Below are 26,252 nucleotides of genomic sequence, written 5' to 3'. Positions count from 1 at the left end.
GACAAAGGGCTGCCGCTGGCGCTGAGAATTGATGCCACTGACCTTGTCTCATGGCCTTAACAACACCTGATTTTATTACACCTGACAGAAACAAGAGGGAGACGAAAAAAAAGTCCTGGACTCCCAGTCTACATCTCTGATGACACTTCAGATGTTCAGCTACATATTTTACCACAGGTTTACTCATCTGTTTTGACGTGCCGCTGGACTCATTTAAAAAAGTCAGTTTCTGTGTGTGTCCCAAAGCATGCTGTTGGGAACCCGCAAGTTTCCACATAGTCAAAAACAAAAGCTCCAAACATTTGAAGTTTTGCATTTGTGAATAAAATTTGAGGATTTTTTTTGTTCAATATGATTAAGTATATAACAAATCCACACAGGCATCCTTAATCCAGATAAAATAATTTTTTAAATTAAATCTATAGCTAGCCTGTAACGGTGATCATGTTGTCCAATGTTTGATTAAAAAGTCAATCAAAACATTTAAAATACCTCAATATTTTGGATGTAGTAGGTATGGTAGGATTGGAAAGTCAATAAACATTTAAAAACAGGGAAAAAAAACTAATTGATTTCTCCAACAGCTGAAAAGGCAAGTTAAAGGTCATCATACTTTTTAATGGTGGCAGATGAATTAATCCTGCATCATGAAGGACAACTGCACTGAACCAAGTTAACATCTTGTTTCAAGAATCTTAATGTGTTACAGTCCAGAAGCTTCTCTCAATTTGAACTGATTGCCTTGCTGGCATGTCCATGAAAAGGAGTTTTTTTTTTTTTTTTTCATTATCATTTCTTCGGTCTATTTTTATCTTTTTGCCTGAAAATTGTTCCGCTGCTCCCCTCTGTGCATCTTAATGGGATCTGAGTCTGCAGGGTGTATTCTGCTCTGGCTTGCCAGCACACACAGAGGAATATTTGTGTCACACATCTGTTTTTCATCCAGCTGGTTTTTCATCAGTCCAGCTCCCCAGGTTGTACAGAGGAGAAAGAAAAAAAAGAAATACCAACCATCCATCAAGCTGTGAGAAAGAGCAGAAAACATCTTTGTAGCATTTTCCCTGGTTGAGGTCAGGGATGAAACTACAAATATAGGGTATCTGATGACCTCATTTTGCTCCACATAAACAAACTGATTGTCCTCTCAGCTTGTCAAGAGCTGTTACTCACTTGCTTTCAAAGAGCATCAATGAACACTTACTGGAGGACAGAAAGAAAACATGGGGCAGAACAAACATCAGGACGTCTGGCACACTGGCTTGTCAGCAGCTGTACAACGCTTCCACCTTGTGGGTCAGTGGGAACAGTACCAGGTAGTTTTGACTTTGAGAAGATCCCACTGTATTTAACAAAACCTTCCCTAAAAACATGTACTTACTGTCCTTTATGGGATGTAAACGTTTTAACATTTGTGGATAACAATGACAAAAAACAATAGATTTCAGGAAGACTCATTATTATTATTATTATTATTATTATTATTATTATTATTATTATTATTATTGTTGTTGTTGTTGTTGTTGTTGTTGTTATTATTATTGTTAAACGGTAAGACAATTTTTGCAGAAGTGTTTATTGTTTTGAAGCTTAGCCTCTTCCTTCGTATGGAGGTACGTGATTGGCTACTCTCTGTTGCTATGACATCGCTGTGATAGACGCTTCAGAGCGAAGCATTATGGGAAACAAACGGCACTTTTTCTGGTGATGATGTTTTAAGAAGATTCGCGTGAATATATTTCATCAATATGAAGGTTAGTACTTACAAAAGAACAGCAACGAAACTTTTTCTCGTGCTTTTAAGAGGAGTTTGTTTCAGTTAAGCGGTCGTCAACGAGCTAGCTACTCGTGTAGTTTCAAGCTATCGCGTTAGCTCAGGTAAACGTTGCCTTTCGTTTCTGTATTTTGTCGTACTTTTCTATTTCTCCTGTAATGTCAGAGGCAAATCATGCAGCGTTACAGCAATTGCGTCCTGTCCTGGGACTGCTAATGTAATCTGACGAATAGCAGCTGCCTTACTCTGGTAGAAAATAAGGTTTTATACACGAAGAGATAACAATGTTGGTATATGTTAAGTCTTATATTGTTAACCCTCAGTTAAAGAAAAGCAACACAAAATATTACATATTGTTGTTATTTAATTGTATTTTTAATAATAGAGGCAATAATAGAAAAATTATACACATCTCATCATTCTCCGTGGGCCCTCCTTTTGTCGTAATAAATAATTCTTTCCCTTTATTATCATATCTGAAATAAGGAACCGATTTGCAATTTTCAATTCAGCACTTCAGTAAAGGACCACAGTACTTTAAACATGATTTCCCCCCCTTTCCCAGATTACACATTTGATCTGTTTTTTCTTTGGTTGCGTGTACATATTTAAAATGTCACAATAATGCATGTACATGATAAAAATATCCTGAAAAACTATAGAAACAAAGTTTTCAAATGATTATCTCACTTATTAAAGGCCAACCTGACCTTGTGTTTATGTAATTGCCCACTACACCGACCACCAAGCATCTGCATTAACATGCAATATGTTGTTTATATTGCTGTGTAGAGCAATCTTTCTATAGGCTTGTGGGGACTGTTCTGATTCACTCACATCTGGAGGTTTTACAGCATGAATGGCCTATTTCATGTCTTGCTGTTGCATCTAAGTATGATTTACATTTAAACATAACAAATCACTCCAAAAAAGTAATTTGAAAAAATATATATATATTTTTCCCTTCCTGGATTTAAGATAAATCTGAAGAAGATAGTTATTCAGAGGTATGAGAAATGATTTAAAAATAAAAAAGTCCTCTTTGTGTCGCCAGAGTTTTTTCGTTCTTGCTGACAAAGCCTGGGCAGGATCTTATGTTCTGTACAAGTGGCAGAAAAGTCTTGGGAATTACATTGCTGTCGCTGGGTGAGTAACGGCGTCTTTAAGAAAGCTGTTAACATCAGAACAGGGGAAAGTCTGACATTTTTCTCCCATCACACAGACAGGATAGCACAGTGAAAATATTTGATCGACATGGACAGAAGTGGACTGAACTCAACCTTCCGGGGTAAATTAGAGAAAGTCTGTAGGATCCCAGTTTGATCTCCTAAAGCAGAATGTTAACTTCCTCTGTTTCTGATGTTACCTGGTAGGCGCTGCGTGGGGATGGACTGGGACAAGGACGGAGACATCCTGGCAGTGATTTCCGCAAAGTCCAGCTCCATCTTCCTCTGGGATGCCAGTGTCAATAAAACATTTCACATAGACAGTGGCATGAGGTATGTAGAGAGTTAACTCTGGGCATGTGACCATGATCTGTTACAAATAGTCTAATGCTCTGAGTTTGTTTTCTTGTTGGTTTCAGCAAAGATCAGATGAGTTTCCTCCTGTGGTCAAAAACTGCCCCCCTGCTGGCTGTAGGGACGGCAAAAGGAAACCTGCTTATCTATAATCAACAGACGTCACGCAAGATACCCATACTGGGTAACGCTCACACATCACAACCAGATTTTTAAGATTTTGTTCACCTTTTTGTCTGTTGTATTGATTGTGTCTCTTTTTTCCCTGCTTGTTGCTGAAGGTAAACACACCAAGAAAATCACATGTGGGTGCTGGAGCTCCCAGAATCTCCTGGCTCTGGGAGGTGAAGACAACAATCTCACTATCAGCAATCATGAAGGAGACACAGTCAGACAGGTAGTCATGCTGACGACCTGAGTGCTGCTCCGTCCTGACAGCACGAGGATTTTATGATCACAGTTTTGTCATTTTTAAAGATTATGGAAGCAACACGAAGGATTTGAAAGTCGGAGTAAAAACATCCTGCTGATTTTCCTGATCTTTTGTCAGATGCCGCTTCGAGGTGAGCCGGCTGAAATATTTTTCTCGGTGATGAAAACTGATGAAAGGTCCCCGCAGGGGGAAAATACTGTAAGTTATTTTATGCATCTTTGACATTTTTATACAGCAATTCACACTAATTGTCCTTAACTCTCGTCAATTAAAGGATAAAGAACAAATTCATCACTTCTTTATCTTGTGGCATATTTTTGTTTCCTGCAGCTGAACCTGGTTTGTGGCTGTTTCTTTTGTTCTCTAAGGAGAACTGACCTCAGTTGGGTTTTTCAGGATGTCGATTTGATTAATATGAAATTCATATACAAAGAAATTCACAATCAGGTCAAAGGAAAACATGCAACATGAGAAAATAATACGGACTTTATAATTTCATATTAATGATCTGTAAGACTGTGCAAATAAAATAATATTTTATCTTTTTAAACCTCATTTACTTCCATTTTACTTGTTCAATTTACACTTCCTAGTTTCATTTTATTACTGAAATGTTAGATTTATTTCCTTATTTTTTTATTTTATGTTTGTCATTTTTTGCAATTTTCACTTTTATTCATAAGGTATACATCTTAATGTTGTCGTGTTAGATGTTCTTCATTCAAACCCACGTGTATGGTAAGTTCCTGTAATGTTAGTGTTATGCGGTAAACCAGTGCTTGACTTTCTACTTCCACACAAGGTCCTGAATGAGGTTTAATCTTTCAAACGCTCTGCTCTCAGGTGAGTATGTGTGTGGACAAGAAGATACTGACGCTGTTCAACATAAGTGACCCCAACAACCCAATCGAGCTGGCCTTCGAGCGCCAGTACGGCAACCTGGTGTCCCATCGCTGGTACCGTTCGCCATTCTGCTTAACAGCAAGGTGAAGGTTTTTGTGCCAAAATTCACTGCTTGGTTTCCAATTGCGCAGGTTTGGTGATGGGTACATACTGATTGGCTTTTCCCATGGATACTTCCTGGTTATTTCCACCCACATCAGAGAGATCAAGTCTGAGCTCTACCAGGCTCGCAACCACAAGGATAGTCTGTACAGCGTGGCCGTCTCAACTTCGCTAAACAAAGCCGCTTCCTGTGGAGACAACTGGTACGCATTTATCTAACTGAAGTTTTCTTTACTTTGTTGAAGGAAAAACAGAACATTCTGTGCCTCTTTTGCAGCATAAAGATCCACGAGCTGTCTGATCTCAAAGACATCAGCAGTGTCATTCAGTTGGAAGATGAGACCAAAGGTTACCCAGTCCTTCTGTTCATCCAGTGAGATTTTGTAGGACTGTGCTGAGCGTGTCCCCCAATCCTCTGTCTGTCCTCCTGCAGGTCTGGATCAGCTGAACTGGACAGATGACGGCCAGCTGCTGGCCCTGTCCACTCAGAGAGGAACGATTCATGTCTTTTTGACCAAACTACCTATGCTGGGAGACAGTTTTGGCACCCGGCTGGCCTTCCTCACCTCCCTGCTGGAGGTCACTGTCTCCAACCAGGTGGAGAGGGTGAGAACACACTCATACACACACATACAGTTATTATTCAAAAGACATAACTCTACAATAGGAATAATCGACCAAAACTGATCTACAACTGGGTTACAGGCAGAAGTGGGTATAGTACCAAAAATTGTACTCAAATAAGAGTGGCACTACTTTAACATATTTTTACTCAAGTAATAGTAACAAGTATCCATCCAGGAAATTACTCAAGTAAGAGTAAAAAATGATTTGGTAAAATGTCTGCTCAAGTACTGAGTAACTGATCAAAACATCAATCATTTTATGTTTAAAAATGACATCATCAGACAGAACAAAATATACATTTACATGGAAATGTTGGCATTTTAAATTTCAAAATGAAATAGTTATATAAGTAGCATAATTACAAAAAAAATGAAATCGGGCAACAAAAAAAAAAATCTAAATTATTTTCTTTCAGTATTAAACTTATGAAACTTTGAACAGATGTGTATCTACATCCGGTGAGGTTTTGGTTAAAACACGTTTGCTCTTCATTCAGTGAAGTTACTCACAGTGAGTCGAGCATCCGGAGATACTATCACTCAAGTAACAGTAAAGTGCTTCATAATAAAATTACTCAAACGTACAGAGTAGTAAAAATACTCCAAAAAGCAAGTTGCTCAAGTAAATGCTACCCAACTCTGTTTGCAGGAGAGTCCCATGTCCATCCAGGTGGAGGTGGAGCCCACGTTCGTTGCCGTGGGACCGTACCACGTGGCCGTGGGGATGAACAACAAAGCCTGGTTCTACGGTAAAATCACTTTATAAGAGTGGGTCTGTTTCCTTTTTCTTTTAGCTTCCCTTCAAATCTTTTGTGCGTTACTTAGGCTTGTCAAAGATAAAGGACGTTGAGTATTTGGGGACCATAGTCAGCATGCGCCTCAACGCTGACTACGCAGCAGCTCTGTTTGAAGGAAAAGTACAGCTGCACATGGTGAGACATTGCTGTTTTGGGCTGAGCCTCTCCTGTAAAACAAGCTCCAACACAAACATTCACATGTCTGTTCCAGATCGAAGGCAGAGACGCAGAGGACAGGAAGCAGATGAAACTTTTCCCAGATGACGACAGTAAAGGCCGGATCCTTTGCCACGCTCTCACTGCCGAATTTCTTTATTATGGCACCGACGTAAGGATCACATGGTTCTTATCAATGTGGTTCTCGTTAAAGCCATCAAAGGAAAAGCATGAGCCTCTCCTCCAGCTTGTGACGCTGCGCTGTTTTCCCTCAGCTGGGTAATGTGGTGTGTGTGCTGCTGGAGGACTGGGAAACCGTGAACGACTACAGCCATTCGGTCAGCGTGAGGAAGGTGTTCCCTGACCCAAACGGCACCTGGGTGGTGTTTATCGATGACAAGAATGGAGGCTTCTTGTTCTCTCCTGCAAACGTCAGTAGATGTTCACGTCTTAAACTGAATGTACACTTGAATGTGCCACTTGTTTAGTATTTATTTAGACGTCAAATGTTTGAACAATTGTTGGAACAGTAACTGTTTCTTTTCTGCTTCTGCTTTAATGGGCATTGCTTATAGTTTTGCATTATTTCACACAATTGATCCAAAATTAGTTAAAATGACAAAGCCTGAAAATGACTTCAGGATTTCCAGTTCCACAGAAGTCTTAAAAATAAAAGTAAAAAGTGTAGAAATTTTTTTATTTTTCTTCAAGCTAGCTAGTGTTAGGAATAAGTAATTTTTTTTGTTTTCCTCTATCTCATTTAGCTGCTTGCATGCTGGTACATACACACACACACACACACGCACACACACACACACATACGTGCACACTCATGCACGCATACGTACATAAGGGTATATAAGTGCATGCATTTATATATATCCTTATATATGAGGGAGATAGAGGCCTAGAAAAGGAATCTGTTGTTTTGCTGTGTTTTCCCATAAGGAAACATGGCGATGGACCAGTTTGGTTTTAATAAACGGGATTCATGAATTCAACTCTCTGACTCTTCTTGAACAAAGCTGAAGAACGGATCATCTCCACCACTAGCTAACTGATTTTCTGTCTGCCATATCTATTCATGTATGTAAATACATGAAAGTCTAAAAAGTGTGATATTCTGAAATGGAGATGTTCAGAAACTCCGATATTTGGAGGACTTTTAAAGACACTTTTTGTGTGTTTCTTGGTTTCCAGGCAACATTGTCCTGTTTCGAGCTTCCCAACTTTTCCCCCACCATAACAGGAGTGCTGTGGGACAACTGGCACGCAGACAAAGGCGTATTTGTGGCTTTCGACGATGACAAGGCCTACACCTACGCTTTGCACAAAAGGACAATATACGGTAGGGCGATGCCACGTCTTACGATCAGACACACGGTCAGTTATGGCGAGACGCTCGTTCACCGTTGCTGTCGTCGTGTTCAGGTCCGCGGGTGGTGCAGGTGGGTAGCACTGCTCTGCTCTACTCCCAGAGGCCGCTGCTCTTCTACAACGGCGAGCTGACCTGTCAGACGACCAGCGGGAAGACAAGCGAAGTAGTTCTGCACACACACTCGTTTCTCAAAACCTCCCCTGACAAACTGAAAGACTCCCCTTCAGAGCTCAGCAAGCAGATCAGTCAGGCGCTCCAGCTCAAAAGGTCAGTCGGTCGGTCGTCACTGGAAACACTTTCCTGTTTCAAGTATGTTTAGACGTGAGAAGGTTTCATTTGACTAAATGCTGCACGGATGGAAGAGCTTCCTTTGTGAAGCGAGATCATTTGACAGCCAGAAGATTGGGAGGGTGAACTTGTCTATACTTGCTTTTTAAGTAACGAATGTAAAACGGTTGTTTGTGAGTCATCAATCAAGCCGAATAGAGGTGAACTGACCGGTCCAGCAGAAAGTTAGAAGATGGAAGGGACCTGTGCACTTTAACCTTATGTGTCTTAAATCAATAAACGCCCAGCAGAATGGTTTGATGTGTGTTTGCAGATTCAAGGAGGCTTGGACTCTGTGCACGTCTGGAGGCAGTGAAGCTGACTGGGCTGAAATAGGCAGAGCCTGTCTGGTCCACATGGAGGTGGAGCTGGCCATCCAGATCTACCGGATGAGTGGCAACGTGGGCATGGTCATGTCCTTACAGTCGATCAAGGTTCGGCGCTCTCCTCCTATCAGATATCTCTGTCAACAACGCAACACGTCTCCCCTATTTTGAATTGAAATCTTTTCAGGGTATAGAGGATAAAAACCTACTGGCAGGACATTTGGCCATGTCCTTGGAAGAATACAACCTGGCCCAGGACCTTTATCTGTCCTCCAGCTGCCCAGCAGCTGCTCTGGAGGTTTGTTCACATTCAGTTTTATGATCAATAGGTTTTGGTTTTGGTATGTGGTGAAACCTCTGGCTAATAAATGTGTCATAAACAGTAAGGATCACATGCTGATGTGTTGTTTGTGTTTAAGATGAGAAGAGACCTGCTGCACTGGGACAGCGCTCTGATGTTGGCCAAGAGGCTCGCAGAAGAACAGATTCCCTTCATTTCCAAAGAGTACGCCGTCCATCTGGAGTTCATGTAGGTGCAGACACACACATCTCACACACGCACACACACACACTGTACGTACCATTCAAGAGACTGAATCTGAACTGATTTTAAATCCCTCTCCTTCCAGTGGCGATTATGTGAACGCTTTGGCACACTATGAGAAAGGCTTGACGCACCAGAATAAAGTAAGTTCAATCACAACCTCAGATTTTAAGGCTAAGATTTGAATAACGAAGAGCTCACATTACATTAATTAGTTTCTTTTTAAGAATGTTTTGGCACATTGAAGCTAGTTATCGTTTTCAAAACTTTATTTAAAACTTAAAATGAAGTTTTTGAAAACGTTCACTGCAAAAACACGCAATCTTACCAAGTACTTTTAGTCTAGTTTCTAGTGAAAATATCTAAGACATAACTAACTTACAAGTAACTTTTCAACAAGATATAAGAGCAAGTTTTAATTCTTGGCAAAAAGTTACTAGTTCCACTGGCAAATGATTTCACTTACAAGAGGAAATTATCTTGTTGTAAGTGAAATAATCTGCTTCGTTCCAATTCCAGTTTTCTTCCCAAATCCTCCTTAGTTTTCAGAATTATTATTTTTATAGAAAGCCATAAGCACAGCAGCAAATAACTAAACAGTAGCACAGAAATACACTGCATCAATTAATTAGTAAAGTTCAGAGGATTTTATCTTTTCGAAGCAGAACGAATCATAAAGCAAATCTCCTTCCCTACATTTGATGTCAGGGTTCAAATCTACAAAGTGTGAGCCTTGCTGTTTGTAAATGACAAGGTGCAAAATATTGGGTGCATAATAAAAACAAATGCTTTCTGCTCTGCCCACATTCTCCTCCTCCTCTTTCTGTGCAGTTCCAGGAGCACGACGAGGCGTGCCAGGCGGGAATAGCCAGGATGTCCATCAGAATGGGCGACATCCGGAGAGGAGCAGCTCAGGCCGTCCAGCACCCGAGCAGAGTCCTCAAGAAGGAATGTGCAGCCATACTGGAGAGCATGAAGGTAGAAACGGAGATATTTATCTGAAACGCTAGAGGGGAGACTCCACTCGTTGCTAATTTCCTCTCTGGTGAGTCTCTGGAGTCAGAAGAAGCAGATCTGCTCCTATAGTAGCGTTGCTGCAGAAACAGCAGCTTCATGAGCTCATGCAGTTTCCCTTCATTGAATTGAGATATTGTGAATACCTTTAAGGAAGAAGGTTCTTCTTTTTTTTTTTTTTCTAAAATACAACGAGATCTAACAACTTCATTTTCTCTTAAGACTAGAGCTGTTTGTGTAACAGATTGCAAGGAAAAATTACCGTTTACTGAAAGCAGACAGTCATTTTGTACGGCAGAAGAAAAGAAGGGGGGAACGTAACCTGCTGCAGGGCTTTTACAAAAAACAAGTTACAAAACACTAATTCTCACCTAAAATTAATATTTTTGCAGATGTTAGTCTAAAATAAGTTTTTAAACTTCTGGAATGATCAGAAGTTTGTGTAATAAATGTCCACACACCATAATAATTTTAGACCCTGAAACGTTAAGTTAAATCAGTGCTTTTTATTACTGAACTAATCAGATAATGTGACTGATTATGTGAGGCAGATTTTGTTCTCAAGGTTTTAAGGCGATCCTCGTCAGGATAGAACTTGGAGTTATCTTTAATAAAAATGTAAAAGTTTATTTTCTACCTCTTTGGTCAGCTCTCTTTAACTCATGTGTTTCTAAAAAAAAAATGCAGCATTGATTTTACTTAGAGGTCAGATTCTCTAGTCCGGACTGTGTGTATCTGTTTCCTCTGATTATCATTTCAACACCTTAGTCATTAAATGTCATTTTGAAATATCAGGAGAGATGTTTTTTGTTTTTGTCTGAACTTAATTGACCTTTTAACGTTTTTGATGTCTTGATTTCTGTCGTCTTTGTTTTTCTTTCTCCTTGCAGCAATTCTCCGAAGCTGCTCAGTTGTATGAAAAGGGGTTATATTACGATAAAGCTGCGTTGGTTTACATTCGCTGCAAGAACTGGTGAGTTACACCTTCAGCACTCGGCATCGCTTTGTGTTTTCACTCCAGTGTCCTCCAACTCTTTCCTTCTTGTTTCTTCAGGGCGAAGGTGGGAGAGCTGCTGCCGAATGTTTCCTCTCTAAAGATTCATCTCCAGTACGCAAAGGCCAAGGAGGCGGATGGCAAGTGGGTTCTCGGCTACTCTGTCTTATTCCTCTGATAGAAGCCGAAAAGGTTCAAACAAATCTGATGCAAAACGTTCTGTGCACATCAGATATAAAGAGGCAGCTCAGGCCTATGAGAACGCAAAGGACTGGGATAACATGATCCGTGTGCTGCTGGACCACCTGAACAATCCGGAGGCTGCAGTTCGGGTTGTCAGGGAGACTCAGAGCATCGACGGAGCAAAAATGGTTGCCAGGTGGGATAAACAAGCCCGAAGATGGACGCACAACCAAAAGCTGCTACGTTTTTTTCATTGATTTAATGATTCTACACTTCATTTGCGTCAACATATTTATCCAAAGTTTCAACATCAGTCAGTTTAGTTCCTTAAGACACAGTTCCTACAACTATTCATTATAGCAGCATTAACTCTCTCTGACAAACTACACTGGAACATTAATACCTTTGATACCTTGGGGTTTTTTTTGTTTTTTTTAATCGGTGGTCTCCAAAAGTAATTTGCTATATTCAAAATCACAGTTGATCATTTCAGCTCGCAGTCATTTTGTTTCTTTGTGTTCCCGTCGTTTGTTTGTGCCCCAGGTTCTTCCTGCGGCTGAACGACTACGGCTCAGCCATCCACTTCCTGGTTCTGTCTCAGTGTAACGACGAAGCTTTCCAGCTGGCTCAGCAGCATGGACAGATGGAGGTCTACGCAGACATCATCGGTCAGCTTCGCCGTAAACCTGCATCCACATCTTACAGCTTGACTGTTGAGGGTTTTTGTTTTATTTTTTCTGCTGTTTGCAGCCGTTCTTCTAACTTGAGCCTCGGTCATTGTTAGATTTGCTGAGTTGTGTTTGTGGTGGGCAGGTTCTGCAGCCACGCAGGAGGACTATCAGAGCGTCGCTCTGTACTTTGAGGGAGAGAAGAAACACCTTCTGGCTGGCAAGTTTTTCCACAAGTGTGGGCAGTACAACAAAGTAAGAGGCCGTGACTTATTTGTTCACTCATTATTACTTTCATAAAGGTAATGGTTATGATCTCCTTTTAGGCTCTAAATCATTTCCTGAAGTGTCCAAAAACCGAAGACAACCAGGCGATTGAGCTGGCCATTGAGACGGTGGGAGCTGCTCGTCTTTAACTGAGTTTTTAAGTTAAAAAAAATTATAATAATTATCCGTTCAGCTGACTGGGTGCTTCTGGGTGTTTGTTCCTAAATCAGGTGGGACAAGCCAAAGATAACTTTTTGACCAATCAGCTGATTGAATATCTGCTGGGAGAAAGTGACGGGATGCCCATGGTAATAAAGCATTTGCATGTAAATGACACATTGTGTAATAATATGTCTTTTGTTCATGTCGATCTGCAGCGTTGTACCACCTTGTTTTCATAAACTCTCAAGCGATCGTTCTTTCTCACGTTTAGTTAAAAGCAATCTGTATTTTCGTTGTAGAAAATACAGAAGACGTAGTTTTAGTGACTGCTTGTTTTCTGACAGTTCAGTGTCTTCTTCCTCTGAAGTGGAAAGTCTTCCTCTGCATAAAGTGATTTCGGCTCCAGTGTGTTTTGGTTCCGCAGTCAGATGTGCTTTTACCTACCTCATGCTGGAAAGGCTTCTGCTCACTGGCAAACGATTACTTGTATTGAAAAAACTGGAGTTGAGATCCATTAAATGTGCTAAATGAAATGTTACATTTTTTTTTTTTATAAAAGATTGTTCCAGGAGCAAATTTACAGTTTCCTAACTTTCTGACTAAACGTTCCCTGTTTTTGGTCAGATTTCCATTCTGTTTCTCTTTGCTAAATCCCAGAAAGATAGGAGAAACAGACTTTTGACTCATTGATACAATTCAGAAACGTATTTTCTCAGTATTTGGTAGTTGTTTTCTAAATGTCAAACATTCCTGGTTTTCAACAAGCTTGCCTTGTTGTGGTCTGTTATCTTATTGATGTCTTGGCAGATTGAATTGTGTCCGAAACCTGTTTGAATATTACACAGTAATGACATCATCAGTTGGTCTTTCACCAAACTATTTAAGTACGTAGGGAGCTTAGTGTATGTAAACAGTTCTCCCTTTTGTTATCTTTGGCTTTCAGCAGATAATAATTCTGGTAATACTACTTAAATGTCAATACTGTCAGGTTGAGGGGGGGTCGTCTGAAATGTGTCACTCGTTCCCAGGAGGCGAAGTACCTGTTCCGCCTCTACATGGCCCTGCAGCGATACGGCGAGGCCGCTCACACCGCCACCATCATCGCCAGAGAGGAGCAGTCGGCCGGTACAGACCTCACTAATGCTGACCTTCCGGTAGCAGCAGAGCGTTGTTTTTTTCGTGTGATTGCTTTCTGTGTGTTAAAACCGCAGGGAACTACAGAAACGCCCATGACGTTCTGTTCAGCATGTACACAGAGCTGCAGGCTCAGAAGATCAAGATCCCGGCAGAGATGGCGACCAACCTGATGATCCTCCACTCGTATCTACTGGTCAAGGTGACGATCGTCGTCCTCCGGCTGCTGGTCGTGTTAAAGAAGAAGAGTAGCTCAATTTTTTATTTTTTTTTGCTGTAGCGTTGTTCAGTCAGCATCTGTTTTTCTGCAGATCCACGTGAAGAAAGGAGATCATCTCAAAGGGGCGCGGATGCTTATTCGCGTCAGCAACAACATCAGCAAGTTTCCTGCTCGTGAGTTCATGTTCTCACCTGAACGTTGTAATTAATCCTACTTTAGCCAGGATATTTTGAAGTCTTTCCATTTTCATATTCTGATTACAGGTTTAGCACTGATTATTTGTATTAAGATGGCTTGATCCACTGCATAAAATCCTGACAAATATTCCAGAAATTGAGTTTTAGACGGAATAAAAAAAAGAGAAAGATTAGTGTTTGTCATTAAAATTAACATATAAGAATAACGATGCAGCTTTATACGTGATCCAGACATCGTCACTATTATTCTGTAGAAATTTTAAAACGTTTTCATGTGAGGGAACATATTTACTCATATTCTTCTTTGAATGGTGTAGTTCAATAATCAACCCTCTATCTTTGTCCTTGAATTTTGTTTCTCCATCCATCCATCGTCTCTTCTCTCTGTATTTTAAAACATTGGTCTTTGTGCGCGTGTGTGTGTGTAGATGTCGTCCCCATTCTCACATCAGCAGTTATTGAATGCCAGCGTGCCGGACTGAAGAACTCGGCCTTCGGCTTCGCAGCCATGTTGATGAGACCGGAGTACCGAAACCAGATCGACCTCAAGTACAGGAAGAAAATCGAGGCTTTGGTTCGGTGAGTCATCATTTATTGTTAAAAATGTGTTTTCCTGCGATATTTATTTTTTATCTTTTACTCATTTTTAAATGTTTTATCTTATGCTCTTAGTCATCCTGACACTTCAGAGTTAGAGGAGGAAACAACTCCCTGTCCTTTCTGTGGCTTCCAGCTGCCACAGAACGACCTGATGTGCATCTCCTGCAAGAACAACATCCCTTACTGCATCGCCACGGTAACGGAGACCTGACCGCTCATCTGCATTTCTTTAAAGTTGGACAAATCCATCCATTTACTCCAAATTATCTCGGTATCAGGGTCGTCACATGCTGAAAGAAGACTGGTCCATCTGTCCTCTCTGCGAGTTCCCTGCACTCTACTCTCAGTTCATTCTGTAAGTAACAGATCCTTAAAAGCACAAAGATAAATCTGAAGTTTATTCAAATTATGAAAATTTCTTAACCTCACTGTAGATCAGATAAAGTATTTTGTTCCACTTTTCTGTCTCTAAGGCAGCTCTGATCATAATGTGCATCTGTTTCAGGCTGCTGGAAACAGAGTCTGTGTGTCCCATGTGCTCTGGGAATCTGAGCGCCAAGCAGGTGAAGAAGATCTCAGATTGCTCCAAATATCTGCACGGCGACGACCTGGATCAATGACCGCACATGTAGCTGACCTCCAAACCAGAAAAGCAATTTAAATTATATACACATATATATGTATATATATGTATGATGAATTAATGTTACTACCACAGGGTCATGGTGAGAATTTATTTCAAAGAAATTTATCCTGTTGCTTTTGAGACATTTTTGTTTTATAGTTTTCTTTTTGTAGTTAATTTTTTTGTCATTTTGCAGCAGGTGTGTAAAACACGTTCCTGATTTCCCGAGCGGAAATATGGATGATACTGAAAAGACCGAACGGTTAATCTAAAATATATATATATAATACCTCAGTGTGACCCCAATGGAACATATTTGTAAAAAAAATAAAAAAAAAACTATTTGCTTACAATTTAAATATGAATACAGTTATTTCTAAATATTGCGTAGTTGACTGTTAATGTTCAGATTTAAAGCATTAAGGCTCATTTTCCTGTAAGCTGTGGATGTGACAGTTTGAGTGCAAGAGTCTCATCTTTGCGTCTGATTTTAAAGCTATAAAATGTTTCTGCATGTCCAGCATTTCGCCTGGACCTCAGCTGCCTTCTTTGTATCTAGAAATAAAACTCCCAGCATGTCTGAGCAACACATTCCTCTATTAGAAAATTAGAATTTACAAAATAATATCCAGGAGTAACAAAGACATTTCTGCGTTGCAGTCGTAGCAAACGATGACAGTCACATTATTTACATCTGCAGCAGCTGAAGCTGAGCCTAAAGGCAGAGGGAATGCACTGATGAGACACACCTGCAGACAGACAGGCTCATTACGTGCAACATCTGTTCAATGTGGAGAAACTGGAAGTTTAAAAAAAAAAAAAAAAAAACAGCAGTCACTTGGTTGGAGCAAAACGACAGAATATCCCAGCCGAGTTCGTCCCGATGCTTGTTAACGTGTTGATTTAAGTGCAGAGTGGCGGTCAGTTAGCGGAGTCCAGCACAGTTCGCTCTTCATTTCTTTGCTTTGCCTTTCCCCTTGCCTTTGCCTTTCCCGGACTCTTTCTTCTTCTCCTTCGTCGACTCTTTAGTTGTTTTGGCCTTCTTCTGCTGCAGAGAGAAGCCCAACAGGTGAAGAACCAGAAAGCAGAACAGAAAAACCTCTTCAGGTCTGAACACTCTTACTTTGATCATGGCGTCTGCTTTGAGGCCCTCGGCTTCGTCCCCAGACTCCTGGTCGTCTGGACCTTCGTCTCCACCGTCCAGATCCGCTCCTCCTCCTCGGCGACCCTTCTTTACAGTTTGGAGGGAATACGGCGTCAGGTGGACCTCCTTGTTGTACGCCCGCGTGAAAGCTGCCTTCACCTAAAAGTACAGATCCAAGTTATTAACTAATGAGCTAATCTGAAGTTGATTAATCTTATCGATCAACTAACGATTAGTTCACAAGTGGCCATTTTCTTAAATACTTCAATTTTCTCCAGTCAAGCAGGCCAACCGACTTTCTATAACGTAAAGGTCTAAATTTTTATAATATGCTGAATTAAAAGAAAAACATTAAATTGAACATTATTTTGTATTAAATACTGATTGCATAAACGGGTAATTGTGGTTTTCTCACATGATTAAATTTAGACATATTTATAAAATATAACAAAACATGAACCTCTTAGACTGCCAAGTAGATAAATAAAAGCTGAAAAGAATAAAATCTGTTAAACACGTATTAATTCCCCATCAACAGAAAGAATTACTCTCTGTGGTTGAACTGGAGCAAATTTTAAAACTTTACTCCAAAAAGACTCACGACGACGGCCCTCAAAAATCAACCCCTCTCATTGGCATCATATCTTTAAAACATTTTTTCTCCTCTGATATTCTCTTATCACATCCTCGACTTTGTAGCGCAGCGCTGAATGAGCGCTGCTACGGTGAAGCAAAAGGAGCTTATTGAGTGTTTATATTTCAAAACAGAGCCGCATAGAGAGCATTTTGTGTCCCACACCGGACTCTGGACCGTTTCTCTTTCCCCTTATGGTACGGCTCCAAAATCTTTAATTCTGTATCAAGTGGCTTCATTATAGATGACCGGCGGCGCCCTCTGCTGGATGGCGGCCAAACTACAAGACTGAAAACATGGTCTATTAGCGAGAACTAATAATAGAAGTAGATTAATTGTTTGCATCCCTACCTAAAAGCAGAAAAATAACGATCAGGATGGGAAAGCATTCAGAAACTGTTTATAAAAAATTAAGAGTGAGCCTCTTCAGTGGTCCTCAGCTCACCTTGGGGTCCAGTTTGGAGTAGGGGTCAGGCTGCCCGCCCCACACACTGATCTCCATGATGCTGTCCACGTCCTCCTTGAGGAGCTGGTAGTCGTCCAGCAGCTGTACGGCCTGCGCCGCTCCCTCTGTCCCGTGCCTCTGCAACGGATGCAGCAGCGCATGGCGCAGGTAATGCATGTAGTCCAGGTTGACCGCCTGTCTGCTGCTCAGGGTCCTGCAGGAGCAGAGAGCATGAAACACCCCGCCCAGGGAGCGCGACACGGACGAACAAAAGGAGCTTACTTTAAGCTCATGTGTGAGGTCAGCTCCTGCACGATGCGGGAATGTTTGTTGGTAGAGGAGTTCTTGCCCAGCCAGCTGGGGAAGACGGGGAACTGAGACATGTAGCCTCTCATGAGCTCGCCCGGCAACACGCTGGCAAAGATGGCCTGAAAACACAACCAGGCTCAGAAATATTCACACTGGCGCACCAAAGTGGCGGAAGTGGCTCAAGCTATGGCTGGACGACGTGGCTGAAAAATGTATCACGATTCAAGCGTTTCGTATCAGTCGATATAATTGATTAGTTTTTAGTTTTAAATATCTGAAATACTGAAACTGGTGGCGTGATTTCTCATGTTTTATCCACAGTTTCCTCTCCAGATGTTATTTTCTCTTTTCACTCCATGTTTTTTTTTTTTCTGCAGTTCTGAGGCACAGTGGCGAAACCTGAAACTGCGGCTGCACAAGTTACTCAGCAAGTTGTTGCTAGGTAACCAAAGAGCAAGTCAGTTAGCCGATGCCACGCACCTAGCTATAGCCTTTCCTCTGCCTACATCCCCCAGAATGCCGTGCAGTTTGGGATGGGAGTTCAGTGAAATTATTACATTTTCTATCGGACATATTATCTATTGATACTGATCACATATTTATCAAAATATATGTTATTGACTTATTGTCCTACTCAAAATAGCAGCATTCTAGACAAATATGCATGTAGAGACGAAAACACGTCACACTCTGACTCTGCAACAGGCCTTCATCTCGGCTTCACACTGAGCTGGAATAATCTTTCATTTCACAGGCTGCTTCTGGAAAACAGTTATTATTTGATAATATTTAGATGAATGTCGGTACATGTCAAATAAGTTGCTACTTTAAAATGAGCTTCTAAAGAACATTTCAGCATCTGTCTCAGACTGACTCTCAAATTCCTCCAGAGATCAGACTGGTAAGTTTGACACATAAATATAATTAATTAGCTCATCAGTTACTATCAGAATATTATTTAATGAGGCAGTCCTTATAGTTGACAACATAACACTTACCTGAGTGGGAAGCAGGGACCAGTTCTGACTCGATCGGATCCGTCTGTCCACCAGGTCGCCGTCGGCGATGGAGTCGGCGGTCTTACTGAGCAGCACCAGGTGGGACTTCATGTCTCCGCTGTGAGCAAAGACGAAAGCAGGAGCGTCAGCCGGACGCGAGTCTCTGCAGACCTACGCAGCGTGGCGCGCCCCGCTCACCGAGCCGCAGCCGGACGGACGTGCAGGTAGTTCTCCTGGACGAAGAGCGGCGCCAGAGAGTAGTCGTGGAAGAAGAGGTCGGACTTGTCGATGAGGCTCATGTGGGCCGTCTCTTCGCCCGAGGCGAACACCTTCCTGCAGACGTCGAACGGCCCCAGCTTCGTGTCCTTGCGGGCGCTGGCCGCGTCGGACTTGCACCGGTCGTACGTCATCACCTTGTCTTTGGCCGACCACATGCTCAGGTTGTGAATCACCTGGGGGCATGGGGCAAAAGTGACGAGACGGAAATATCCCAGGCCTCACAGAGCGAGGAGCTTTGAGCTCCTTACCTGTCGCACGTCCTGGTTGGAGGCCAAGATGATTTCATTGAGAGCCGGAGGAGGGATCTTGATTCCCTCTTTATAAGCAAGAGACATCATGGCTCCCTGGGAAAACAAATGGAAACCAAATCAATAAAATGACAGAACTGGAAAGAAAATCCAATCATGAAAACACAAATTTCTATAGTTGAGGTCATTTGCATGCATTTATTTTAACGTTAATGGACACGTTGCAGCGCGACGACGGAGGGAACCTTGATCTGCTCCACCCGCGGCCTCTGGAAGCGCAGGTCGAAGCAGTAATTGGCCAACGACCTGATCTTCTGGTGGTTGCGGTCGTTGCACATGCAGATGATGGGAATCTTGGAGTTTTTGATCAGGCCGATCATTTCCTACAAGAGGTCAGAGAAAAATACTCGTACTATGAGTAAATATCCCAATTGGTTAGATTTCCATCAGGCACACAGTCATTTTCCAAACAATCCTCGTTTTTAACCCTTCCATAAACTCCAAAAGCCGAGCAGATTGTGAGAAACAAGCTCCAGTACCTGGATTCCTCCTCGGTCCTCATTTCCCGCCATGCCGTCCACCTCGTCCATGATGAGGACGTGCCTACTGCTCACCGTCTGAGACGTTCCTGCAGGGCAGACACAAGAGGCTCAAAAAGGTTTGAGATTTGCTGAAGAAGAGGATAAATATGAAGAGCACAGACAGCGTAAGCTGTGGCAGCGTTTACAGTTTTCACGTCGCAGCGCTGTGACTTCTCCACAGATTTAAAGAGTTTTCAGTCATTTTTACGTCCATTTATTTATATTTTAAAAATGAAGGAGGGATGGATAAAAGGAAGGAATGACTGGATCTACACAATTTGGTATGAAAATATATTTAGTTTTTATTTTTAAGCCACATCACCCAGCCCTACTTAGGCATGGTGGCAGGAAATAAAGTCTTCATATTTTTCTAGCTCTATTTCCAAACTCCCCCAAACCTGGAAAATATTCCAGACTTTTCCAGGTTGCGAAGCAGCTCCAGTGACATCTGTATTAGCAAATTATTAGGAAATATTTGGAACCAATTTTCAATCTTTTACGAACCAGCAGCTGCTTTATAAACAAACATTGACCTCTGTAGAAGTTCTCGATGCTGGTGTTGTTGAGCGACTCCGCCACGACTTCCTTCAGGCTGTTTTTGCTGCGAGTGCAGCTGGCGTTCATCTCCACGTAGCTGAAGCCCAGCTCCTTCAACGACAAGCAAACCCGCAGATTCAAACAGGAAGTGCGACCAGAGTCTGCTGGTTAGACGCCAGTGTGTGTGTGTCCTCCGACTGACCTCACAGACCAGGGCAGCTGTGGTCGTCTTCCCCACCCCTGGAGGCCCAGAGAGCAGAGCGGCTTTGTATCCCGATCCGTCGTCTTTCCCTCCTCCAAATTTACCAAACCTCGACGCTGTCGAACAGAAAGCACATCTAGAACCGACATGTTTCTGCCAGGTGAGCCGGCGTGAGGTCGGCCGGTTCTTCTGCTACCTGCGGGTTTGTCCGCTCCTCCGCTGTGGTGTCTGTGCCAGTTCTGCAGCCAGCGGAGCAGCTTGTTGGCGCAGCTCTGCTCCCCCTGCTGGCCGATCACAGCCTTCAGGGAACGCGGACGGTACTTGTCCACCCACAGGAGACCGGCAGCGTCCCCCTGCGGGGAAGGGGGGGAGGGTCCAGGAGCTGAGGAAGAGGAGGATGAGGAGGCAAGGCCTAGCTCCCTCCGGGCCGTCTGTCCAGAGCCCCTCCCAGTTGGGGTGCTGCTGCCGCTGGCTCTGTGTGCCTGGCCCGTCTTTGAGGGGCTCGGGGTCTTGGGGGACCTGGAGTTCCCCTTGGAGGGGGAGATCTTCTGAGCCTTGGGGGTGACCTTTGAGGTCCGACTCGGAGGAGTTCTGGTGTTTGAGGCTTTGCTCTAAAAGAAACATCCAAATAAATAAAGAGAGATCGATTTCATTAGAACCATTTAAAGGTTAAAGCTGATATCTGCAGACTGGGCTCAAACACAGCAGGAGGTCACAGATGGTGAATAAAGTTTTATTATGTTTTATTCTCGGTACTAATCATTTAAAAAAAAAAATTTTTTTGGAGGAAAACACCACATGTTTGAACTATTGTGCAGCTTTAGTTAATATTTTGGTAAATTTCCATCAGGTGGTTTTCACATTAGTTTTCGCTGCCACTCTTTAAAGGGCAGTTTTATGTAAAATTGACATCATGTTATAATGTTATTCCTTTAGTTACTTGTTTGTGCTATAAAATGGGACGACGTGCCTCTTTAAGCCATACGGCAATAAAAGCCACACTGATGTTTATTACTGCTACTGTGCCAAAGTAAAAACATTTATAATGTTACTATTGCAGGAGTCCTGACCTCGGCTTCTGCAGCGATCTCATACTTTGACTTCTTTCCTGGTTTGGTTCTGATCAGCTCCAACAAGCCGTCCTCATCCAGGATGGTGGTGCCTAAACTCTCAGCCTGGAGAGCAAAGCGCAGAGAGGAAAACTCGTAACTTTAACATCAATGAAACTGGAATATTTCTGTAATTTATGCTTCCTGTTCTTTTATAAATCAGAAGATATTTGAAAACAAAAAACAAAAAAAAACAATAACGTCCTGTTGCATTCGAGTACAAAAACAGAGCAACTTGAAATCATTTCACCAGTTTATTTCCCCCCTGCTTAATAAATGTAGGAAAAATTAAGGGCTTGAGTTTAATAAACATTTTAGCGTGAGATTTTTATTTGTAAGAATGTTACATGTCTTAGCAGCTGTAGGTGACGTAGGGTGAAAAAGCTTATGCTTCTTCCTACTCCTTAATAAAAGTATTATTTACTAATATTTATTATCAATTCAATGATTAATCAATAGTAATAATAAGGCCATATAATCCCTATTTTTAATTTATTTATTTATTGTGATTTTAATTATTAATTTATTATTTTTAATTTAAATGATTATCTTGATTAATGTATTATTTACCAAATTTATTACTGATTTTATTAATCGATTACGTTATTACAATTAAGATTATTATGATTATTACTACTGGTAGTAGCAGTTATTTTGTTCAGTTTAGCAGTAGTGACCCTTTTGTTTGTTTTATGTTTCATCGTTATTTAAATAAAATAATCCAAATAAACCCTGATAATCTGACGCAGGCTGGCTGACCTTGTCCAGTTTGGACGCTCCGCTGTCTCTGCCCTGCACCAGGTAGTTGGTCTTCTTGCTGACGTTTCCCGTCACTTTGCCTCCGTGACGCTCAATGAGAGCTTTGGCGTCGTCTCTCTCCATCGACTCCAGGACTCCGGTCAGCACAAACACACACCCCTCCAAGCAGTTCTCTGCTCCCTAGAAAGGATTTTAAACTGAGTAAATTGGTTCTGAAATAAAGAACGACTGAGGAGCCGCCGGTTCCCCGTCGTGACGTTCAACCTTACCTCGGGGATTTCCTTGGATCCCAGCGCCCGCGGTCCGTCTCTGTTGAGGTAATTCCTGAAAGCTAGCGTGTGCATCTTCTTCTTCTCTGCATCGTCAGGACTTGTACTTGTGCTCTGGTTGGGAAGCAGAACAAAACCTGAAAGCGGCTCAGATGAACGAGTCAGAGTTCAGCCTCTTGCGTCACAGGAAGCAGCGTTACCTCGGGCTTCGTGGGAGACGTCTTCAGCGCTGTCGGTGTCGTTCCTGCTTTGGGTGTGAACTTCATGTCCGAAATCGAAGAAGCACGCGGCTCTTTCTTCGGAGAAGTTTTGTTTTTCCTCGGTGAAGCGGGTGCTTTGCTTTTCGCGCCTTCGTCCTTCGCCTCGTCCCGTTTCTTCATCAGGGCCAGCTTGGAGCTGGCTCTGACGGCAGCGGGGCTCTTCTTGGGCGACGGACTGATGACGTCCTCCGGAGGGGTCCGACTGGTCTTCGACGGGACGCTCACGCTGCTCTTCTTGGGGGTCGTGGTTGGACTTGGCTTTTCCTCAGAGTTTTTGCGCGCCTTGAAAAGGCACAAAAACATATTTACATCTCCTCTACAAGAAGCCAACAGGCCCTTTAGTGACCATTGCAGTGCATTACTTTTTTGGGCTGTGGCTCGGTGTCCAGCATGGCCAATGTTTTGGCAAACTCCTCGTCCTCATGGACTTGTTTTTCCACCTGCTCGAAAGAAAAATAGCAAAATCATCACATAAAGACAATTACAAAGTCGGCCTTCCATCACCTGAAGAACATTTTTTAGGATTGAAGAGGACCGATTCTGCATCAGTTATGCACTACTGAGTTTTGATCTTCAATATGAAATTCATTGAATTTAGTGAAGGTAAAGCGGGAAAAAAACTTAAGAGGGTTTGCAAATCGCTACAGATCAACAAAACGTATCAAGCTAGAAATTGTAAATTTGTTGAAATATATTTCTATTGCCAGAAAAATCCCTACATCTAACTACTGATGGAGGTAGATGGGCCCGTAGCTGGTTAGGGAGGTGCTGAAAGAAGTTGCATCCTAAACAGGAACCTGCACACTCTGGTTCATGTAACCCACATGTGCAGCTGCAAAAAGCTGCTCTTTAATTAAAACTATGTCAGGAGAGGAAACAGCTTTTCTGACATCAACAAGCTGCATCTGATGACAATAAAATGACAAAAGTTAAAACGGCTTGTTTAAATCCTGAATGAGTCCCCCCCCCTCCAACACTATTCCACTGAATGAAAACATTTTCCAATGATCTCCAAACTGAGAATTCAAGAGAATTCAGTTTCTGCTTGGTGTGAAAACACCCTGTAGTTGATTTAACCTCATACCTCCATGTCCTCCTCCATCTGCAGCTGCCGGGCCAATTCCTCGTCGCTTATCAGGTCGTCTAACTCTTGAGTCGGCTGAAGGAAGACAGGAGTTTTACAAATTTAGTTTCCTGCAGAGTAAGAAAGTGATTAGAGAAAAGACGTCATGGAGGATTGGAGGACAGGAAAGTTAGCTTACAGCCTTTCGCTTGGTGCTGGCCACCAGCTTCTTGTCTGAGCGGTTAATCTCTCCGCTGCCGAAGTAGTCGAGTACAGAGGTGGGAGTTTGCTTAGGCTGAGGGGGAGGGGCTAGTTTAGGGGTTGTAGGAACTTTGGGACTCTTTCTCTCAGTTTTCCCCCGACTCAAAGGAGGCTTAGCAGGAGACTTGACTCGCTCTTTGGCTTTAGGACTGCAGCTGTCTTCTTCTGACGTTTTATTAGCGCCGTTCTGTTTGGACTTGGAGGCCTTCTTCAGACTCTGGAAATTGTCACTGTCCGAGTCTGCGAGTTCGAGAGACGAGCAGAGATTTTCTTTAAAGGCCAGATACATTAGGAGGAACTGAGAATATTTTCCTTTGATGGTGTCTGACCTGTTTCAGAGACGTACTGCACAGGATCCTTCTTAGGAGGCGGCTTTGCTTTGCTGGTCGCAGCTTTCTCTTTGGAGGATTTCTTAGCCTTCATCACCGGCTCTTCCTCGTCCGAATCTGATCAGAAACAAGGATGACATGTTTTTCATTTCTCATCTAATTTTTGGAAAATGTCCCTCTCTTAATGATGCAACTCCTAGAACTGGTCCCCTCCAGCTCTATGAAAACTGTAGCGAAGAAATCTCCAAAACGTTCTCTGCCATTTTCTCACTGAAGATAAACAAGGATTAAGATTAATATTTTTCTGACAAAGATCTAAATATGAAAAAATGTGTTACTCTATAGCACAAACTGTAAAGTGTAATAATTACAGTATACAGGCAGAAATGGAATACCAGGAAGAAGTCACTGCTTTACAAAGAGTTATAAAAATGTACATAAATCAACAAACATTTTCTTTCATGCATTTTTTAATAATGATAAAGGTTGGGGACTTATTTGATTAATTCCTATTTTTGCTGGTTTCCAACCAGAGCCTGACAATAAATCAAATCAGAATTATTGCAGCTTTAGCATGTTTAATATTGAAATATCAAAAAATGTTCTTGGATGCAGACTTCGATTTAATTGACATCCAAATAGCCAATTATACATTTTGCTATTTGGATGGACTTTTGCTGGATTTTAAGACCAGAGGTGATGTAGAGTTTAAACATAAACATGCTAACGCTCATGGGGGGCAAAAAGAAAAAACAGTGAGGAAAGTAAGCATCAACATCTGCAATTTCATGTTTTTGTGCAGTTCTGGTGATTCAAACCTACTACTTCTACCAAAGAACCTTTACCTAATTTTATTTCTTTGAAGAGTTACAAGTGGAATTGGTCAAAATCTGGTCAGAAGTAAAGAAAAACCTGAAATTGGTACCGGCAGGAAATAGTTTAATTGGTGCATCTCTAGACTATTAGTCTATATGTTCATTTATGATATAAAATATTAAAATATTTCGCATACCCGATTCTATAACTTGGCGTTTCTTTCTTTTCTTCTCGCTGCTTTTGTGTTCCTCTTCATTTTTGGAGCTTTTGACCTGAATAACAAGAATACAAATATTGTGTAATGAAGTGGGAAAAACTGGATTTTCTTTCTTTTTACATGGTGGAGGACAATATCTTCTTGCCTTAGTGCCTTCCTTCGTCCTCTTTTTCAAATCTTCTTCTGAGGAACTCTTCTTTTTCTTCTTCTCGTCTGGTTTTCGCTCTACATTTGGGGCAGGCTTGCCTGATACCGGTCCAAAGAACCGCCTGATGTCCTGCACACAAACACAGTATTTAGTGATGCAGATTGAAACACAGCGGAGTTGTAAACTTTTATATCTTCACTAGATCGCTGTGATTGTAAACAAGACTGATGCAGAGACTACAGTGAAAAGAGGCTGGAGGATTAATTGGCGAGTTCAGGCGCTCAATTTCAGTAGCTTTCACTTTCTGACTAAGATCCTGCACGTAAACGCATCATTTTTCCTAAACAAAACAAACAAACAAATAAAAAAAAAGCACAAACATGTCAACATTTAAACAGCTTTATGCTTATTTTTAGTGTAAAATAAACTGAAGCGGTTTAGCTGCAGCTAAACCCGAGAGCAGCTTTATCCACATGACTTCGCAGGTATTTTTCGCCTTGTTGAGTAACTTCGGGAGTTTGTGCCGCTCCAGGCCTGAGCGGACAGACTTAAACTGTTACCTACCATGATGAACACGCTGCTCTCGCACCCTGGGCGCTGGTTTGGTGCAGAAAAGACAGAAAATCTTTCAGCTGTTGGCGCGAAGCACTGTGGTCGCCAGGAGGTGACGCACCGATACAGGATTGGCGTGCGTCAG

At 42.0% G+C, this 26,252-nt stretch overlaps 2 protein-coding genes across 3 annotated transcripts; one reads left to right on the top strand and one right to left on the bottom strand.

Moving 5' to 3' along the window:
* Nucleotides 1-1,642: 1,642 nt before the first annotated feature.
* wdr19 (WD repeat domain 19) lies at nt 1,643-15,775 on the top strand. The gene is made up of 36 exons (XM_007551929.2): nt 1,643-1,751; nt 2,826-2,917; nt 2,994-3,059; nt 3,145-3,270; nt 3,357-3,475; nt 3,573-3,688; nt 3,842-3,922; nt 4,568-4,680; nt 4,759-4,932; nt 5,007-5,077; nt 5,163-5,335; nt 6,005-6,104; nt 6,181-6,287; nt 6,364-6,480; nt 6,584-6,739; nt 7,509-7,656; nt 7,740-7,953; nt 8,288-8,447; nt 8,527-8,637; nt 8,759-8,868; nt 8,969-9,026; nt 9,715-9,861; nt 10,788-10,870; nt 10,952-11,035; nt 11,124-11,270; nt 11,618-11,742; nt 11,888-11,997; nt 12,069-12,137; nt 12,240-12,317; nt 13,200-13,296; nt 13,383-13,507; nt 13,617-13,698; nt 14,151-14,301; nt 14,395-14,518; nt 14,601-14,677; nt 14,828-15,775. The coding sequence occupies exons 1-36, from the start codon at nt 1,746-1,748 to the stop codon at nt 14,940-14,942; spliced, it is 4,032 nt and encodes a 1,343-aa protein (XP_007551991.1). The 5' UTR covers nt 1,643-1,745; the 3' UTR covers nt 14,943-15,775.
* rfc1 (replication factor C (activator 1) 1) lies at nt 15,106-26,252 on the bottom strand. Of its 2 annotated transcripts, none has more exons than XM_007551930.2 (23): nt 26,120-26,252; nt 25,553-25,684; nt 25,387-25,462; nt 24,375-24,491; nt 23,984-24,285; nt 23,806-23,880; nt 23,084-23,161; nt 22,662-23,003; nt 22,462-22,575; nt 22,193-22,372; nt 21,395-21,499; nt 20,521-20,935; nt 20,325-20,440; nt 20,119-20,233; nt 19,544-19,632; nt 19,250-19,387; nt 19,005-19,100; nt 18,676-18,929; nt 18,478-18,595; nt 17,453-17,598; nt 17,171-17,384; nt 16,071-16,250; nt 15,106-15,995 (listed from the first exon to the last, which is right to left on the bottom strand). In XM_007551930.2, the coding sequence occupies exons 1-23, from the start codon at nt 26,120-26,122 to the stop codon at nt 15,900-15,902; spliced, it is 3,501 nt and encodes a 1,166-aa protein (XP_007551992.1). In that variant the 5' UTR covers nt 26,123-26,252; the 3' UTR covers nt 15,106-15,899. The 2 variants fall into 2 exon arrangements, with proteins under 2 accessions (XP_007551992.1, XP_016526921.1); XM_016671435.1 differs by having other exon boundaries at nt 15,106-15,992.

The sequence above is a fragment of the Poecilia formosa genome, unplaced genomic scaffold, assembly GCF_000485575.1.
Source record: "Poecilia formosa unplaced genomic scaffold, Poecilia_formosa-5.1.2 Scaffold44, whole genome shotgun sequence".
NCBI classification, from domain to species: domain Eukaryota; kingdom Metazoa; phylum Chordata; class Actinopteri; order Cyprinodontiformes; family Poeciliidae; genus Poecilia; species Poecilia formosa.
The sequence above is the reverse complement of the archived record's forward strand: the minus strand, read 5'-3'. Positions and strand labels throughout refer to the sequence as shown.

Coding starts and splice junctions, on each gene's coding strand:
- wdr19 (XM_007551929.2), top strand. Junction 5,336..6,004: donor TCTCCAACCAGGTGGAGAGG/GTGAGAACACAC, acceptor CTCTGTTTGCAG/GAGAGTCCCATGTCCATCCA. Junction 13,508..13,616: donor ACTCGTATCTACTGGTCAAG/GTGACGATCGTC, acceptor GTTTTTCTGCAG/ATCCACGTGAAGAAAGGAGA.
- rfc1 (XM_007551930.2), bottom strand. Junction 24,492..25,386: donor ACGCCAAGTTATAGAATCGG/GTATGCGAAATA, acceptor GTTTCTGATCAG/ATTCGGACGAGGAAGAGCCG. Junction 19,633..20,118: donor CATCGAGAACTTCTACAGAG/GTCAATGTTTGT, acceptor TCTGCCCTGCAG/GAACGTCTCAGACGGTGAGC.